We start from the raw sequence: 17990 nt of genomic DNA, 5'->3' as shown, positions 1-17990 counted from the left end.
CGCTGTCGAACCAAATTCGTTACAAACTGACGCAAGGCACCATGGAACGTTCAAAGGGCAGGAGGGGGGGGACGAAATTCAAAAAAGGGGACGAAGCCAACTCCGTCTCACTCCAAACAAACCGCATTCACATGACTAGAAAGAACAAACGAAAAGGAATAAAAGCCATGCAATGCTTTTACAGCAAATTGTTCATATTATTCAAGTTTATTCTCATTAAAGGCCTAATGTTGTTCCTACGTCTTCAAACGGTTGTCTGTAGTACGATAAAGGACCTGCCCCGAGCAATAGTTTATACTTGAGGAAATATAGCTCGATAGATCAACTGTTAGTGTTGGTTGATCCCGATTCTAACGACTTGCATAAATACATTTATTTAACAGATGTCGTTTTTGAACTTAGAAATATTTCGAAATTTCCGTTGTCAAGGAAGTGGAGATGCAACTCTCGCGATAATTTGTTTTTCAAGCTGTTTTTGACCCAGATTAAATGGCTACCAAAATGCAGGTTTTATACGTTGGGGGCATAAATTGCTGATTGGTGATAGATAAGACTTTTGCGTATTCTAATAGCGCTTCATAGTAGAGTAAATTACACGCACGCTTTGCTGACACTCGCTTAGCACACTCGGCAACGAGAAAACGATGTCCATTTTAAACAAGAGAACAAGTTAACGTTAGCATTCAAGTCACAGACGAGACTCAGGGGATAACTGAGGACTTCCGTTAGCAACAGTAGCAGGTACCGTAGCAACAGCGGACGCTTGTTTGTTTCATCGTTACAGCTAACGGAGAATGCAAACGGCTGCTTTACATAGTTTACGGGTAAGGGGTATACACCCATGCTTCAGGTCTTCTGTACTATTATTTTTTGTGTTGGTTTGACAACAGTGTTATATAGAGAGCTTTAACATAACAGGTACGTTACTGTCTCTGACATTTTTCTGTTCGTTTAGTGATCAACAGAACGAACATCCACCATGAGACTGAAAACGTCGCTCCTAAAGGAATCCAAACATATCCTTTTTGTAGTTATGGAACACATGTAATTCTGTGACACAGTTCCAAAACTTTTAATCATAATTATTAGTGGTGCTATTTGAGGCAGTGGTAATATTTCCCATCACTGTGTTGCTCTAACCTCTGTCCAATTTTTCAGAAGACCCAATTTATTGCAGAGGTTACCACAAAAAGGGTTTTAGAATCAGTTCATTACTATAACTCCTTAACAGCTGATCACATAAAGAACTTGTGAGCTGCGTTGGCTGGACCACAGCAGATGAGCTGTACTCGTGCAGTGAGGATCATCAGATTCTCAAGTGGAACCTGCTGACCAGTGAGACCAGTCTGATTGTCAAACTGCCAGAGGAAATTTACCCTACTGACCTACACTGGTTCCCCAAAACTGTTGGTGTGAAGAAACAGGCCCAGGCTGAAATCTTTGTCCTTACCAGCACTGATGGCAAGTCTTTGTATTCTCTAAAATTTGACCAGAATGCTCAAGGGTTTATTTCAGAGTTCACTCATAAAATCAGTGGGAGTAGCTGTTTTTAGTCATATCTATGCATTTATTAGTTAAAGACATTCTCATGAAATAAATAAATTAAATTAAGTAACAGAATTGGCTATCTACAGGATGGCAATGTCTTCCTTAATTTTTGATATTTTTTTTAGAAGACATAGGCACAATTCAAGAGTTGTTATTTATATTTAAGGGAAATAATCTCTACCAATTTGATACTTGTAGGATCCAGTAGAGTCCATCTGAATTCTTCTTTTTATGAAGCATTCATTATAAATCTAAAACTCATTTTTTGTTTTGTAGATTTCTAATACCGACCCCTTGGTGACACAATTTGTGTGACATGAATCTGCCGTACATGTCTCTTCTTTGGCCTGTGTTAGATACAACACAGAGAATATGGATGTACTGTTATGGCAAGGCAATGTGTGGTCACAACACTAATGGCAGTGTAGGGTTGCATAAACACACCCACAAACTGAAGCAGCAATTTTCTCTGGCAGACCAGAGACTAGTGAAAAGTGTTACGATCCATTTTGCAACTTTCCTCTGCTTCTTGTCTTGTTATGGTTAAAAATATTAGTATTGCAAAAGTTATTGGTTCTGCAATGGGAATAGAAACAGAGTTTTATTCATTTATTTTGACTTCACTGTTAACTGAAACACTGAAAGCCTTCTTTTGCTCCAGATTAAAGTTTTTAATCTGGATTCTTTATTGGATTTCCTATTAGATTGTATAATATACTTGAAGAGAAAACAGTCCACCTGGGTTTTATTAGTTTTGAAGACTTTACATCTTTGGGATTTCCTAACCTTTTTTGATTAGTTGTCCTTCTTTCTCTTTTACAATTTTATTTGTGATTTTTTTTTTTTTTTTTTTTTTTTAAATGTATGATGCTAAGCAGTTTCAGCATTTTAAATTACAAGCACACATGGTATTGGAGTTTGTATAATATTTCATTCCTATTAAAATATTTATATATATATATTATATTTTTTATAATAAATCAGAAAATGAGGCTTTCCAGATAACAGGCAAACAAACAATTAAGCATTTCCAATGTAGAATGTGGCTTTCTAGTGTGCTTTTCATTTAAGAGAGTCATTCAGCTGTACATGCCTGTTAAACTGACTACCTGCTGGATCAGTTACATCTACTTTTGTTGGGATGTCCAAATTTAGAAATGAGAGAGCACTGCAGCATGCTGATTTGCAGTTTTAGGTCACCAGAAATTACATAGAACATTCAGAATTTTTAATATGCACTGCCACAAAGTATATGGTAGGCTACTGTCTTCAATAACTCTCCATGGCTGATCACCCTTTCGTGTCTACCGCATAGAAAATTGCCCTAATTCACCCGACAGAAGCCTTTTTAGTTTCACTCATTTGCTTCAAACCAGAAGTTTGTAATTTACTTGATTGGAGAGAATATAAATTTGTCTGTATTTGTGTGTTAGGAGATGGATTGGTAGTTATTGTGTGTTTTGATTAAAATACGTATTTATTTATATATTTTTACTATTTTGTCTTGGCCAGTAAAACTTGTTTTCCGTTACACAGTAACTAGAATTCCACAGATTTATGAAACTTTACTGAGTGAATTACAACGCTCAGTTCTGTATTTGAGTTATAAACAACTGAAAACGCCTACATCACCCCAGGCCTAGTGTGTGGAATGGCTTTACACCATCTATGTGGGTTTTTTTTTGTAAATTTGTTGCAGGAAAGTTCCACTTAACCTCAAAGATGGGTCGCATTGAGAAGAGTGTTGAGGCGCACAAAGGAGCTGTTTTGGCTGGAAGATGGAACTATGACGGGACTGCTCTTATCACTGGTAAAGATGACTAGGACTCATTTCCTCTGTTATCTGACAACTACTCATCTAATCAGCCTTTTTTCTTTTTAAATCAAAATGAGAATCTAATCAAGATGTCTTTAAGGCCTATTCTGGTTGTTTTTCTAATTAGCTGGAGAAGATGGGCAGATTAAAATCTGGTCAAAAAGTGGGATGCTACGCTCGACACTAGCCAGCCAAGGTAAGGCTTAAAACCTTAATTTCACTGAAGCAGAGCTGCAAATGTGTATCTAGTGCATGTGTAAAACTGCATACTTTTCATTTATTATTTAAGCGCTAACATGTTAATTAGCAAAGCAAAACGCAGATCAAACTGATCAGGAAAACAGTTGCATCTGTAAAATTTTTATAGTTAACAAAATGCCCAACTTTTCCTGATGTGTCTGAATTGGTCCGGCCTCACTTGAAAAAAGACTTTAATCTCAATCAGATTTTTACCTGAATAACAGATGATAATTAATAAAATTATTTGCATCTGGGAAAAATCTGATTTGTTGGAGGGAAAAAAGCAACACTATACAGTTAGTTCCATATGGTTTTGGGCAATGGCACTTTTTTTTTTTTTTGCCATTTTGGCTCCATGCACCATCACAGTGGATTCCAAACCAATCAATCAACTTGTGAATGAGTTTAGAGAGCATGGACATTACTAAATGCTGTTTCTTCTCTTGAGATACACTGTAGACCTTTAGTACTGCCATCTTCAGTCCTGCTTGTTTTTGAGTCACTCTGTGGGTCAAACATGCTCTGTTGAGCTTAGATCAGGTGACAAACTTGGCCACTGAAGAATATCCTGTTTCGTTGCCTTTAGAAACTCTTGGGTACTGTTTGCAGTATGTTTCAGGTCATTTTCCCTTTGCACTGCAAAGTGCTGTCTAATTAGTTTTGGGTAATTTTGTTTTATCTGAGCAGACACTACATCCCTGCACACTTAACACCTCATTGTGGTACTTCTATCAGCAGTTGCATGATCTATAAAGACTAGAGACACAATTGCACTACCAGCCATACATGCCAATGCCATAACACTGCCTCCACCATGTTTGACAAATAATATGGTACATTTTGGATCATAAGCTGTTTCTCTCCTTCTCTGTACTTGACTAGGTTCATCAGCCTGGTAAAAGTTGATTTTGGTTTCATCTGTCCAAAGAATATTTCACAGAACTTTGTTTAGATGTTTTCTAGCAGTCTTATTTAGGCTTCTTGTTCTTGAGTGTAACCAGTGGTTTAAACTTTGTTGTAAACCCTCTATATTTACATTTATAAAAAACTTCTCGTGATTTTAGACCTTGACAATGATACGGCAAAATTTTTGAGAGTATTGTTGACTTGAAGTTGAACTTATTGTGAAGGACAAGGTTTTTTTGTTTATTTGCTTTTGTAACAAATGAAAGAATTTGCAATCTTTTCCTTTAGTTGTGTTCTGTAGTCTTTCAGCTGGCCATTGCATTACTTTCTTTTTTTTAACTTTTTTTTTTTTTTTAAGAAAATAACAGATGTTGATTTGTCCAGTATTAAATTTTTGCTATTTGTCGAATAGATTTATTTAGATTTTTCAGTTCAATGATGGCCACCCTCACATGCATCTGAAAATGAGGAATGATATTAAAAAACTGTAATGCCCAAAGAGTTTATGCAGTAATTTCATTAAATTTCTTAAGTTCAAGCTATAAGTCTGCAATTTAATCATGTATTATCTTACAAAATACACTGTGGTGGTATACAGAGCTAAAATTACCAAAAAAAGTATAATTGTTCAAAACCTTATTGACCTAACTGTAGCCCTTCTCAGACATGAGATAGCTGTCATTGCTTGTGTAAACAGTGTTTTAATGACATAAAGGGATTCCAGCAATATTATTATGTGTTATGTACAAGATTTGGTAGCAAAATAAGTAATATAAAATATAGTCGTTCAGAATGCGCATTAATGTGTAGAGCTCTTTTGATTTGGAAAAGCTTCTGCATTGATTCTGCTGTCGTTTGATGCTACAAGTATGCAATAATCTCAGAAGAAACAAGTGAAAACAGTAAACTAACTTTTAATCTTAGTCTCTTGCTTCTGTTAGAACTCAAGTTAATTCATCACTGACAAAACTTGTTAAGCTGACATGTCGCAAACTCTGTCCTCATCACATTTGTTAATGTGATTGCCGACTTGTTCCTTGTTGTGAGTGATACCAACAGATGTGGTCAAACATTTACATACACCCATCATGAGCATGAATGTCATAGTAATTTTGGTCTTTTAATGATTTCTCTGACATGTTCTTTTTCCAGGTGGGAGTCATTGTACAACATATGTGTTTATTGACTTAAAACAAAAAAGAATTGGGGAATTGGTTGCACAAGTTTGAACTAATGATGGATTTTCCCTCATCCATGCAGGGTTAAAAGTATAAATTTAGGCTCAAATGTATAAATACACTCACTTAAATCTTTTACTGGTGATAAGTGGTACTGAAGGTTCTGCAATGTCTACAATATTAACTTCTCATTAGTTTTTATGATTGAATACACTTGGTAGTTTCTCTCTGCCAACATAAAGATAATTTGTTTAACAGCCGTCATTGCATTGACCATTCCTCAGAATAATGGGAAAGTCTAAGAAAGTAAGTGAAGACGTAAGAAGGATAACTGTATATTTACACAAGTTGGGAAGGTTTCTTGGAGCCATCTCTAAACAGCTGCAGAGTCCAAGATTATCAGTTCAACCAATTGTGTGGAAATGCAAGTTATTTGGATACATCACCACTTTGCCAAGGTCTGGAAAAAGATAAAAAATCATCCCCAGTCAGATGATTGGAAATTGTTCAGGATGTTCAGGAGCAACCTAGGAACCACCAGGGTTCATCCTAACATGAACTCGAAACTGCTAGAACACCAGGGTCTCTGTCCACAGGGAATCAAGTTTTACGTTGCCATGGACTGACAAGTGACAAATAAGAAAAAAGCCCCCGCTCCAAAATCCACATCTTTAAACTCAACAGGAATTTTACAATACGGAAAATTGGTCAGACGAGATGAACAGTGTACGAACAATGTACAAACTGTCAAACATGGTGGTGGTAGCATCATGCTCTGGGGTTGTTTAGCTGTCAGTGCTACTGATATATTGCACAAAGTAGACGGAATAATGAAGAAGCAGAACTACCTCCAAGTTCTTCATGTCACCTCAGATAAACAGCTACACTTGGGAAGAATTGGCTCTTCCAACAGTACAATGATCACACACATCAAAACTGGTTTAGGAATGGATAAAGCAGGCTAACATTAGCTTCTGGAATTGCCTTTCTAAATCCTGGACCTCAACCATATTGAAAATTTGTGGACTATGTTCAAAAGCTGGATCCATGGCAGGAAACAAACCAATTTAAATGAACTTAAATTAACCTAATTTTTCAAAGAAGAGTGGTCAGCCAGAATTAGACCAGAAGCTTGTTAATGGCTACCAAAAGCATCTGGTTGAGGGCCAACTTGCTAAGGAACATTTAACAAAATCTTAGTGGTGGTATATAACCTCATCACAATGTGTAGTGCCTCATGTTTGATAGATTTTTCGAGTTTCTCCTCCAAGACCATCTTAGAGAGGCAGAGTTTCTCCGAATTAAAGGCACAGGTTTATCTGCAAAAAACTACATCATGCTTAGTACTGCCAAAATGTGAGTCCGTTTTCAGGTATAAGTTAAAAAAAAAAATAATTAGAGGCATTATAATTTATTTTTTTTTTGAAGTGGAGTTTTACTAAAAGCCATAAAAATCTCATGTAAGACTGATGCTAAAGTTCTTTCTTTAGCATTCAGATCTTACTTATTAATCACTGTGCAGTTGAAGTCAGATGTAACTGTTTTGGGGGGTAAAAATTGGCTTCTTGGTGAAACTGATTGTATGCCACTCCTGAATGATGCTGTGCAAAACCTGGCTGGGGACTGGTGATTGAGCCCAGTATGTAGTAATGTTTTTTTCATAGTGTTTGGGGATTGAGCTGTACATTTGTGCAACACCTGGATTTAGTAGTATTTCTACAGATACACATGGCACCCAGATCACTGCAGGTGTTGATTCTCTTTTGTGGCTACAGCTTCACAAACACACACTCACACAAACTCTCTCTCACACATGCACATATATGCACAAATTACAGGAGCACACTGTTCTTTTTGGATACTATGACCCATTTTACGAGAGAGCTCTAGAAAGAGGTTGGAACAGAGTGAGAGCGAGGAAAAAGGAACTTGTCTGAACCCCTCTCATCGCCTTCGTCAGATTTGGATCATGTGACCATTTGGCATTTGTGAGAAACCCCATGCACCTGGAGTAGGGTTAAATGTCACCCCCACTCCCCACCCCACACCCCCACATACTCTCTCTCTCACACACACACACACACACACACACACACACACACACACACACACACACACACACACACACACACACACACAGATTCACAGGCACAGCTCAACACACGCTCTTGCTCACAGAGACACACACTTGTGCTTATGCAGTAGAAGTTAGACTGATTTTCTCAGCTGGTTTTCTTGTAAGTGAAGCAAAGTGCTGTTACGTAGACTGAATGAGGTGAGATTTCTGTTTGAGTACGATATCTTTTGAGAGGAAGAATTGGGTCTGCTTCATCCTCTAGCTATTGTTCACAGCAAATTCTGATTTGTAAATGAGAGAGGGGGCATTTGTACACAACTCTGTGCTCTTGGCTCATGATTAATAAAAGATTGCTGCTTTCTTCATCCTATGCTTTTGGATGTCTTTCCAGGATCTCCTGTATATTCTGTGGCCTGGGGTCCGGACTCGGACAGAATTCTCTACACTTCAGGAAGACAGCTAATTATCAAGCCTTTACAGCCCAGCGCCAAAATCATACAGGTAAACAAACTTTTTCTGAGTAAGCCGACAGACTAAACTCTCTCTGTTACTCACACATGTTGCTTGAGCGCAAATTCACACTTGGGGATATTCGTTTTCATTTTACTGACATTTACAAAGGCTTGTAGGATTTAGACATCAAAATATGCTATTTCATATGTATATGAAAACCAGTTCCAGACCATATGACCTCTCAGTATAGTATAGTTTGTAGTGAATTATTAACTTGAAATTATTATGTCAAACAGAAGCAAAATTGAGTTCTCCATTTAAATGAGTCAGTGAGGCCATTAATTTCATAAAAGACACTGAAACAAGAGAAGATTTTTTTTCTCATCTCTGCTACACTATACTTAAAGGCTTATAAGAAAACTATTACTAAGCTATTACTGCACATACATTCATATACAAGCACAATGTCCCAACTTCATTATCTCCCTCTGAGATCCCCTGAAGACCAACACAATGAACTAAACAAATGAACTCCCCTCCCCCCTCCCCCACAGACCCCCTAACATCATCCTCTTTGACCTTTGCAGTCCCTTATACAGACAGCAATACAGAATATCTACCTGTGTCTTCCTTGGGTACATGGAATAAGTAACCAGTGTACAAAAAATAAAATGTTTATACAGATTAGGAACAGAATGGTACATTAGGTCTGGTGAGATAAGGCTGGGAACAGGCTCTCTGTTCTGTGTTACACTGTAACACATAATGTTAAAAGTAAGCTCTCAGTTTGGCTAAGATGAAACAATTCATAAACTTGTAACTGTGGTCGTGACCAAAAAATAAATTCCATACGGGTGCTTATTCCAGCCAGCTTATTTTTGTCCTCCTTTTGGACAAAGGAAAAGTATAGGAATTTGTTAGAGATCTCTTCAAACCAAAATGTTATGTGTTGATGACGTTATTATGTTTCTTAACCTAACTTTTTCTTTTTTCCCCCCATTCTTTCCATTACGTGTATGCTTTCTCTCTATCTTTCTCTCCCTAGTGGAAGGCTCATGATGGGGTCATTCTGAAGGTAGACTGGAATTCAGTCAATGACCTAATCCTGTCAGGTGGGGAAGATTGTAAATATAAGGTCAGTGGCTTTTTAGTATATTTGTTGATGTCTTAGTAATTACTGAATACTTTTTTTAAAACCATTTGCCTCTTCAACAGGTATGGGACAGCTTTGGACATCTGCTTCACTGCTCACTGTCTCATGACTACCCAGTCACATCTTTGTCCTGGGCTCCAGATGGAGAGGTGTTTGCTGTGGGCTCTTTCAACACCCTGCGGCTCTGTGATAAGACTGGAGTAAGTGAACCCATTATAACCTCCATGTATTTTTATTTTTTAAATGTTGAACATAGTATAATGTAAATGGGATGTCTGGTATTAGCTATAGAAGTGAAATAGAGGTTATTAATAGACACAATTTTGGCAAAAGGGTTCAAAACAGCAAATTTTCTTTGTTTTTTTTATTTTTTCACTTACTCAGGCTTTCATAAACATAATTTTGTCCCGGTGTATTTTAATATGCCTGGAATGACATAAAGTGAACTTAATTTGAGATTTCTGGCACCTCTTACACATTCATCATCTACTGTCTTACCCATGTATCCAACAGGAAGTGCTGGAGGGTAGGGTATGGGCAGGACTACAGTCCGTCAGTGAACCACAATTCAGTTCAGTTCAATTCAGTTTTATTTATATAGCAACAAATCACAACATCAGTTGCCTTAAGGTGCTTTATATTGTCAGGTAAAGACCTTACAATTTCAACCTGATACATTAATTTACTAATATTTAATAATAAATAAACTTGTGTAGCATTTTTGCTTTTTTGAAAATAAAATGTGGAAGTTGATTTTTTTTCCCCACATCAGCCAGTAACTAGCTAATCTCAACACAACCCTGGCACACGAACACACTCAAATGACCACTCAGTCTAATCTAATCTTTTACACCTGACCAGGAACTGTTTTAATAAGGATGATAATCATTTACCATATGTAATCTTTTTACAAAAAGTCTACCTAAGGTTGAATTTTCAGTAATACATGTCTCCTCTCTGGTTACACATGTAGTCAGTAAGTAAGTACACGCAGTCCTACAGGGAAAAAAACAACAATTTTGTGGCAGTAATCTCATGAAAAAGTATATATATTGAGTAAAAAAAATCAAAGTATGTTTGCATGTGCTTAAGTTAATTCCAGGTTTTTGATCACTTTTTGAGGATATCATAAAATTCATCATTTTAAACGAACTACTTGTTCCTCAAAAACAATTTAACTATTACCTTTCAGTGACATACTCTACATAAGTGATAGTTCATGAAATCAGACTGACCTCAGTTATATGCAGCTGTTGCTGGAAAAAAAGAGCAGAAGCTGTACATGATCAGGGCCATGTACTTTCCACATATTTTTAGCTTTTTTGTGTACTTTTTCCTTTAGTTTATGTACATCTCCCCGTGTAGCATTTATTTGTAGTGTGTGAAGTCCTTTTCCTTGAAACATACAGTGTCTATAGCACATTGTCAGCTTTTCCAATGCAGTATGGTTTACAGTGTGTAGCTCATTACAGGCCACGTGTTTTCTATACATCATTCATCTCTTTAAATCACATTAGGCTGCATGCCACATGTTCTTGTTACCTGGTGCTGATGGTAACTTCAGTAATGAGAAAGGAAATGAGAGAATGATGAATGGTAATTGTTGTTTCATTATTGCTGAACACTTGGCAGAGAGCAATATTACCAGTTCCCTCATGGGACGTTTAGGGCTTCTTTGAGTTTATGTTCAGATGTCACTGTACTGCTGCATCAGATCGCAGTAATCAAAACAAACAACCTGGGCTGGGATTTTTGTGTCCTGATCATCGGGCATTTCATGCTTCATTTTGATTTAATTAGGATCAAATGTCTTTCTTTTTTTTTTCTTGGGGTACTAAATCATATGTGCTAGAGAGAGGTCGGGACCAACCAGTATGTCTTCTCTACAGGAGTAAGGTGTGTGTTTGTATCTGCTTTGCGAGACAGATTTGGTATAGTTACTTTTGCTCTTCTGAACCAGCGATTTCAGTTGTTTTGGAGTAACTTGCCAGATTATTGCTGCAGCTTGAGGAAGTGATTCAAATTAAGCCAGCTCATATCCATTTTGCCCGTGTAAACAAAACTAAAAATAATGTACTATTAAAATTACAACTTGCTCCTTTATTTTTTGTAATGACCCGAGTAACCTTATGTCCTCCCATTATGGGTTTGTTTACGTGGTTGGTTTGTTCCATTGTTTCATCATTGCACCACTTGCTTTGCTGTGGTGTGTCTTGGTTAAGGCAGTGTGATGATGATGATAATTATGATGATTATGGTTCTGCCCTGCTCTGACTGGAGGAAGGGTATGCATGCCTTCTCCTCCCTAAGCCCCTCAGAGACAGTGTGTGCTGTAGCATGGTGTGGGAGGCTTGCTCAAGAAGAGAAGCGGAGTGGGGGTGCAGGGAATAAGGGGGGGAAAAGAGTTTAGAAAAAGAAAATCCCCCTCAAAAGGTCACTCCGTCCGAGTCGCGTTCTATGTGTGAATTCAGACAGAAGGTTCTTTCATGCATCAGAGAAAAAGTTCAAGTTTTGCTTACATGTGCACCCTCGGCCAGTGTTGTATATTTATTATAATGTCATTGTGTATGAGAAGTTGCAGACAGAAACCATTAGCTGCTTACAAGTGCTTTACCTGTGTTGTTGCTGTGGTTTGTTTGCAGCACAGCAAGGGTTAAACAGCGTGAAGAGCCTTTTCAGTTACTAGCGTGACTAATGGGAAGGAGTTTCATTCTGTATCTGCTACAATGAAACCTTGCACTTTAACGTATTGCTGCTGGCTCAGCAGGATCAGTCCTGCAGATTTAACCCTTTCACCCTTTTCCAGCTTGGCTCTCCTCTCCTTCTAAACTATCAGCTCTCGTCTACGTTTTTACTTTCTCTCCTCCATGCCTTAGGGCAGATGTAGTGAATTACCCCTCTCCATTATCGCTGGAAAGGCTGGGTGGACACACGCAAATACAAAAGTAGCAAAAAAAAAAAAAATTAGTCTTGCAGTTCCAGCAAGTCACCCATGGACTGATTGTAGCATTTTTTTCTTAACAATTAAAAGATAACTGATTTATTAATACATATTTATTTCTTTTATTTAGACTTTTATGGTGCTTAGAGTTCTTTTGTGTAGAGCGCTTTTTGTGTAAAGCACTTTTTACAGGAGGTTTAACATCACACAAGACACAAAGAGGCTCACTGTCCCTTTTACAAGATTTGGGAGACACAATAAGTCAGTGTCTGTCTGTGTGCCTGCCATAGTATATGCATGTGCCCACATGCCTGTGTGTGCACATTTGTGTGCAACCATTGCCGTGCAAATGTGCCTGCGAGACAGCAGTCTATTTACGAGGCGCTGCAGCTGGTGTCTAGCGTCTGGACCCTGTCACGATCCCTGACACTGTCACTAGCTAACAAGTAGGACTCATTGTGCCAGGCAAGCACCCTCTCGCTTCTTGCTCTCCACCCCTTCTCCCCCTTCTCTTCTGTACACTTGTTTTTTTTCTCTCTCTTTGCTGTACAACTTTGCTCACATGCATAAATGTTAAGGCTGCCTGGTTTTGCTATTCTAATTCCCTGGAAGAATATTGTGAAGGAATAAGTTTATCTATTTAAACTTTCAATAGATTCATTAAAACAATATGATTTTATCTTTTTGCTTTTGTTATTTGGTCATGAAGAGCAAGTTCTTCTTCTGCTGTAGGAGACACAGAGCACAGGACATCATCCCAAGTTCAGAGGCTGGTCAAAGGCACGTAAGCAGAGTCAGATCAAGAAGGCATAACTGTTTTTGCTGAAAATCTGAGTGTTTACCAGAATGACCTCATTTAAACGAATAATCAGCCTGTTATTGTTCATGCAGAGCTTGATGTCAATCTGAAAGTGGCTGTAGATGTATACCTCATTGAACCTAATGATTGCTGCTAGTGTCTCTCCTCTGGTCTCGTTTAACTGAGGTATTACTAAAAATATGGTTGACCTGGAATGATCCAGGTTTCTCTCATGCTCCCACCAATAATCTCAAGTGCATATCTTACTCTTCCACTCTCCTTTCCACCATCTCTTTTGTAATCCCCTTCTGTTAAATTATGCTTGTGCACAGGAGACTAGCTTAGTCTGAATACTCGTAAAGTTGGCGTAAGGATGAGCCCTATTCTTATGAATATCTTTGTCATTTATAGTTAAAAAATCCCCTTCCTTCAGGTGTTGCAGTTGTTGGTACATAAAGAACTAACAGTTGTTAACCTCACACAGTTTTGAGAAAATGATCTGTTAAGGTTATACCTCATAATAGTAGCATTGCTTTCAAAGGCAGAGAATGTAAAAGTGTTAAACCACTGTTATACCCTTTTTGATTTTTCTATTTGATTGAAAAGCCGAAATGGTCTTCACTCATAACAATCAGTGATTATCCATGATTTTCTGCTAGCTACATTGTCTTTAGAACGAACTGAATATTTTATTCATCCACTTTGTGTCAGTTTTGGGTAAAATTATGCAGGAGACTGAGCTCCTAATTGTTTCTTTCTCTTGCATGTTTTTACTTTTTCTTTCTTTCTTTTTTTTAAACATAGAATTACCTCATTTGTCTAAATCTTCCTCTATCATTCTTTTTTTTTGCTTCTCATGCCTCCCTACTCCCTTTGGGTATGTTTGACTACCTTGCGCTTATCAGTGCTCCCCCTCTTGGCTCCGTCTCCCTTGTTCCTTCCTCGAGGCCCTCTTTACCTCTCTTTTTCTGGATGAGTCTAGGGGTCCCCTTAGGGCTTTGCTCAGCATTGCCACTTTTGGAATTGGTCCATGTTTAACTTTCTTCCTTATCCCTTGCGTCTTCATCTGCACCCTCTTTGTCTGTAGGATCTTTGTCCACCCGTCCTTAACACGGCTAGCTATTGTTTATGTCCCCAGAAAGTGTATTCCTCTTGACTGTCCGTTAGCCTGCCACACTTGTTGCTGTCTTTATTTTCCCTCTGAGCCGTAGACTCTTATTTGCTAGGCATCAGTCATCACCGGCTTATCAATTAGTCCCTTTAACAGGTCTCCCCCTTTACCACTGGGGAGCATATACCTGAGCGTGTGCTGGCAAGTTTGCTACCAGCCATTGGCCAGCCAACATCTGGAAAGTGCCGCTGTTGGAAAAGAATGAAATGGCCAAGAGTTCTGGTCCTGATTGTGAACCACTGTTAGTGGAGCATGAAAAAGCAAAAGAAACCACTGTAGATTTATTACAGTGCAAACCTTTATCTGTTTTCATCACAAGAAACTGGGGCGTTCAGTACAGTATGTTTTTAGGCAGCAGAAGTAAGAGAGAAACACACACACACACACATTGAGGATAGGGAGTAGAAAAACAGCAGAGACTGAGTGAAATTAATGGTGTAGCTTTGACAAAGAAAGACCATGTGCACATTAAAAAACATGGTGTCTTAGTATTTGAAAAAAGACAAGTAAGTTTGAGTGTGTGAGTGTGTCAGGGAGAGAGAGAGGGAGAGCTAGGGAGCGTTGTCAAACAAAGAGAGTCCTGAGTCAGCAGCAGAGCAGTTTTCTCCCCAGGCAACTGGGTAGGGCTACCCCTCTCTCTTTCTCTCTCTCCCTCCTCCTCCCACTTGCGCTCTCTGTCCCTCACTCTCTTCTTTCTCACTCTCTCCCTCCCCTTAAAAATCTGTGCTTTTGCATGCTATTTCTTGCTCTCTGCACTCTGCACTTTTCCTTTATGCACACTCTCTCTCGCTCGCTGTAGTAAGAACAGAAAGCTTCCTCCATATTACTGTGAAGTGGTAGAAAAAGAACTCAAGTTCTGAATCTGAGGTCTGCCCGTCCTCTCTCAGCTCTCTCCCTCTACAGTTTATCCTTGTTTTCATAGGAATAATTTTACTCATTTCTTTTAACAGATTTTAATGAGGTTACCAGTCTTGATGAAACCTTTGCGAGCATGAATAGTGTAAGACTATTAGGTGCAATACTTACATGTAGACTTAATCTGTCATCCCAAGGAGCTCATTAGTTTCCCCTACCAGAATGTGAGGATAATGATTTCTCCTTTGTATTCGAGGCCCTTTGTGTCGAACAGGCTTTGGTTTTCTGTGTTGCTGAACTCATTCTGGCACACTCTGTGGAACAGTGTATACTTAGGTCCATCTTGCAGATGATTGACCCCAATTTTTTTTTTTTTTTTGTGTAAGTTTGTGTGTATGTGTGTGTGTGAGAGAGAGAGAGAGAGAGAGAGTCAGTGCTTGTGTGCGTAAAGTGGGTTAGAGTAAAAGGCACTTGTTGACATGGTATTACTTTTACACCTCTCCCGAGTTCGGCTAAAGGCTTGCCTTGTTGGAAACCAAAAAGGAGGGGAGCATGAAAAGCTGAGAAAAGAGAGCAGTTGGAGGGGTGGGGGGTGGGGTAGTGTGGAACTGTCCAATATATCCTTTAAAGTTGGCCTAGGCAGTGAGGCTTGGAGGATTGGTCTCCATAAAAGACGGTGGTTTCTCTCTCCCTTAAGTCTCTCTCTCTCTCTCTCTCTCTCTCTCTCTCTCTCTCTCTCTCTCTCTCTCTCTCTCTCTCTCTCTCTCTGTGTGTCTCTCTCTCTCTCTCTCTCTCTCTCTCTGTCTCTCTCTCTCTTTTTTTTTCTTTACTTCTCAAACCCTCCTTCCCTCCCCCCAAAGCTGGAGTAAGAGTACGACAGTAAGACAGTGCCCTGCCAGCCGCTCTGGCAGAGTCATCATTCTTAGCAACGCTAAATCACTACCTCCACTAGCTAGACAAACATGTCACACTCATAGACAGAAAGAGAGGAAAGAGGGATAAAGCCATGAGGGTGATACTTGGTGACGAAGGCAGGGAGCAAATAACGGGCTTTGGTTGTGCACACAAGTAGGGGAGAGCCTAGTATGTGTGGAACTGGGGGTATCACTTTGAGATTTTTTGCCAGCCCAGAGTTCATTAAGGACCGTTATTGAGGACTAGGGCTGGGCTGGAGGCACTGGACCAACTTCCAGAAGAGGATGATTTGAAAGGGTTTAATTTTGGCTGCACCCCAGGGTTCCCTCCCCCTCTCTGCTGGCCTCCACATGGAGCAGAATGATGCTGAGTAATTTAATGACTGCTTCCTTCATTTGTTCAAATTTGTTATATATGTTTGCTTCAACAGAGGAATAATGCTTTGTCCTGTCATGTGTAGTTTACTTTGTGTATGCTCCACTGTGTGGATACTTTGACAGTAGAAGAGATCTGCCATGGTATAATGATGGAAGTAAGATTAGCAGGTATCAACAAGTGTTCTACACAGACAGGGCTGGATACATTCTCAAAGCCTTAGTCTGTGCTGCTCATACGATGACCAAAATAAACCTGTCTGTTCTTAAATTGTCATCACTGATATAGTGGGGTCTTGTGCATTGTGCCATTTGTAGCATGCCAAATGCTTTTAAACACCCAAATTACCTGTGTGGGTGCGTGTCTGTGCGCGTGTGTGTTTGCAAGTGCATATGTGCATAGTTGGTGCTAATAGAATTCTGCTGTCCAGCTCACAGCTGTGTCCTGCTGATGAGTCCCAGGAGGCCCCAGCATGTGTCTATGGTTACTATGTTGAGGCTTCAGCATGAAACCATGTGTAGATCATTACTCTCCCCTTTTCTCTCTCTCTCTCTCTCTCTCTCTCTCTCTCTCTCTCTCTCTCTCTCTCTCTCTCTCTCTCTCTCTCTCTCTCGCGCGCGCGCGCGCTATCTTCTGGTTTGTCTTGACCTGCCCCCCCCCTTGCCGTCCCTCTCCCGTCTCTCTCCACTTCCCTTCGCTCTGCCAAAGCTCCAACTTATGCCACACTATGCTTGTCTACGGCCCAGCCTCTGTATCTCGTTAGCCAAGCCAAATGGGTATTTCAATACAGAGATTTGTGGAGCTCTAGCCTATGTTTACAAATGGGCTTATAAGATAACTATAGTGTGTTATTGCAGAGTCAGGAAATGCAAATGGTTTACTTTGTCATTGCACAGTAAATACTGAAACCTTTACTTTGATTGTATTGTATGTTTTGCATACACTCACACGCACACACAGCGATTCTTTACAAGGCCGATTTTGAATAAAAGCAGACAAGATGACAACAGATTGAAGGACAACTTTTTAGAATAACACTGTGTTTTGCAGTGATATTGTTAAACTGAAGGACTCTTCTTTTTTGTGACTCTGACAGTGGTCAGAGTTAAATTAAATCTTTAACAAACAATACAGTTATTGGTTGAATTTTATGTATTTCTTCTTCATAAGTTGCATCTTTAATGCATTTCATGTGCACAGTTTTTTTTTTACTTCTGTCTTGCCATGCCCCACTTGTAGACTTACGTGTGTGTGTGTGCGTGCGTGCATGCGTGCGCACACTTGTTACCAAAGCAACTAATGTTATCACTTTTATACTAGTGATTACTTACACAGAAACATGAAATACATGCAGCATGAAATACAAACAGTGTGGAATTGCAATACATAGATGATGTACAGTTAAATAACACTATAATGATGTTGCAGTTACACACAAATGTTTATTAAAAAAGTTATTTGGTTTAAAGTAACATAACCATCTCGAGAAAAGGTGTGGGTATTTGGAACGTAGAATCCATCTTGGAAGTCAGCTCCCAGCCTGAGACGTTCCCACACACAGGT

General features: G+C 39.1%; 1 protein-coding gene across 4 annotated transcripts in view; it reads left to right on the top strand.

The window, feature by feature from the left end:
• The window catches only part of ift80 (intraflagellar transport 80 homolog (Chlamydomonas)), a 48952-nt gene that overhangs the window by 974 nt on the left and 29988 nt on the right, over positions 1-17990 (top strand). Inside the window, exons 1-8 of one of the 4 annotated variants that reach the window (XM_040009274.1) lie at positions 79-824; positions 956-1016; positions 1240-1461; positions 3248-3358; positions 3492-3560; positions 8157-8266; positions 9264-9353; positions 9434-9571. In XM_040009274.1, coding sequence (XP_039865208.1) covers positions 980-1016; positions 1240-1461; positions 3248-3358; positions 3492-3560; positions 8157-8266; positions 9264-9353; positions 9434-9571 — 777 coding nt within the window. In that variant the 5' untranslated portion in view covers positions 79-824; positions 956-979. Of the gene's footprint in view, positions 1-78; positions 825-955; positions 1017-1239; positions 1462-3247; positions 3359-3491; positions 3561-8156; positions 8267-9263; positions 9354-9433; positions 9572-17990 lie in introns of those variants that run through there. The other 3 variants (XM_040009273.1, XM_040009270.1, XM_040009272.1) reach the window with 3 other exon arrangements.

Source organism: Simochromis diagramma, unplaced genomic scaffold, assembly GCF_900408965.1.
Source record: "Simochromis diagramma unplaced genomic scaffold, fSimDia1.1 OVJJ01000344.1, whole genome shotgun sequence".
Taxonomy (NCBI): Eukaryota; Metazoa; Chordata; class Actinopteri; order Cichliformes; family Cichlidae; genus Simochromis; species Simochromis diagramma.
This window is presented reverse-complemented; position numbering and strand designations above follow the sequence as displayed.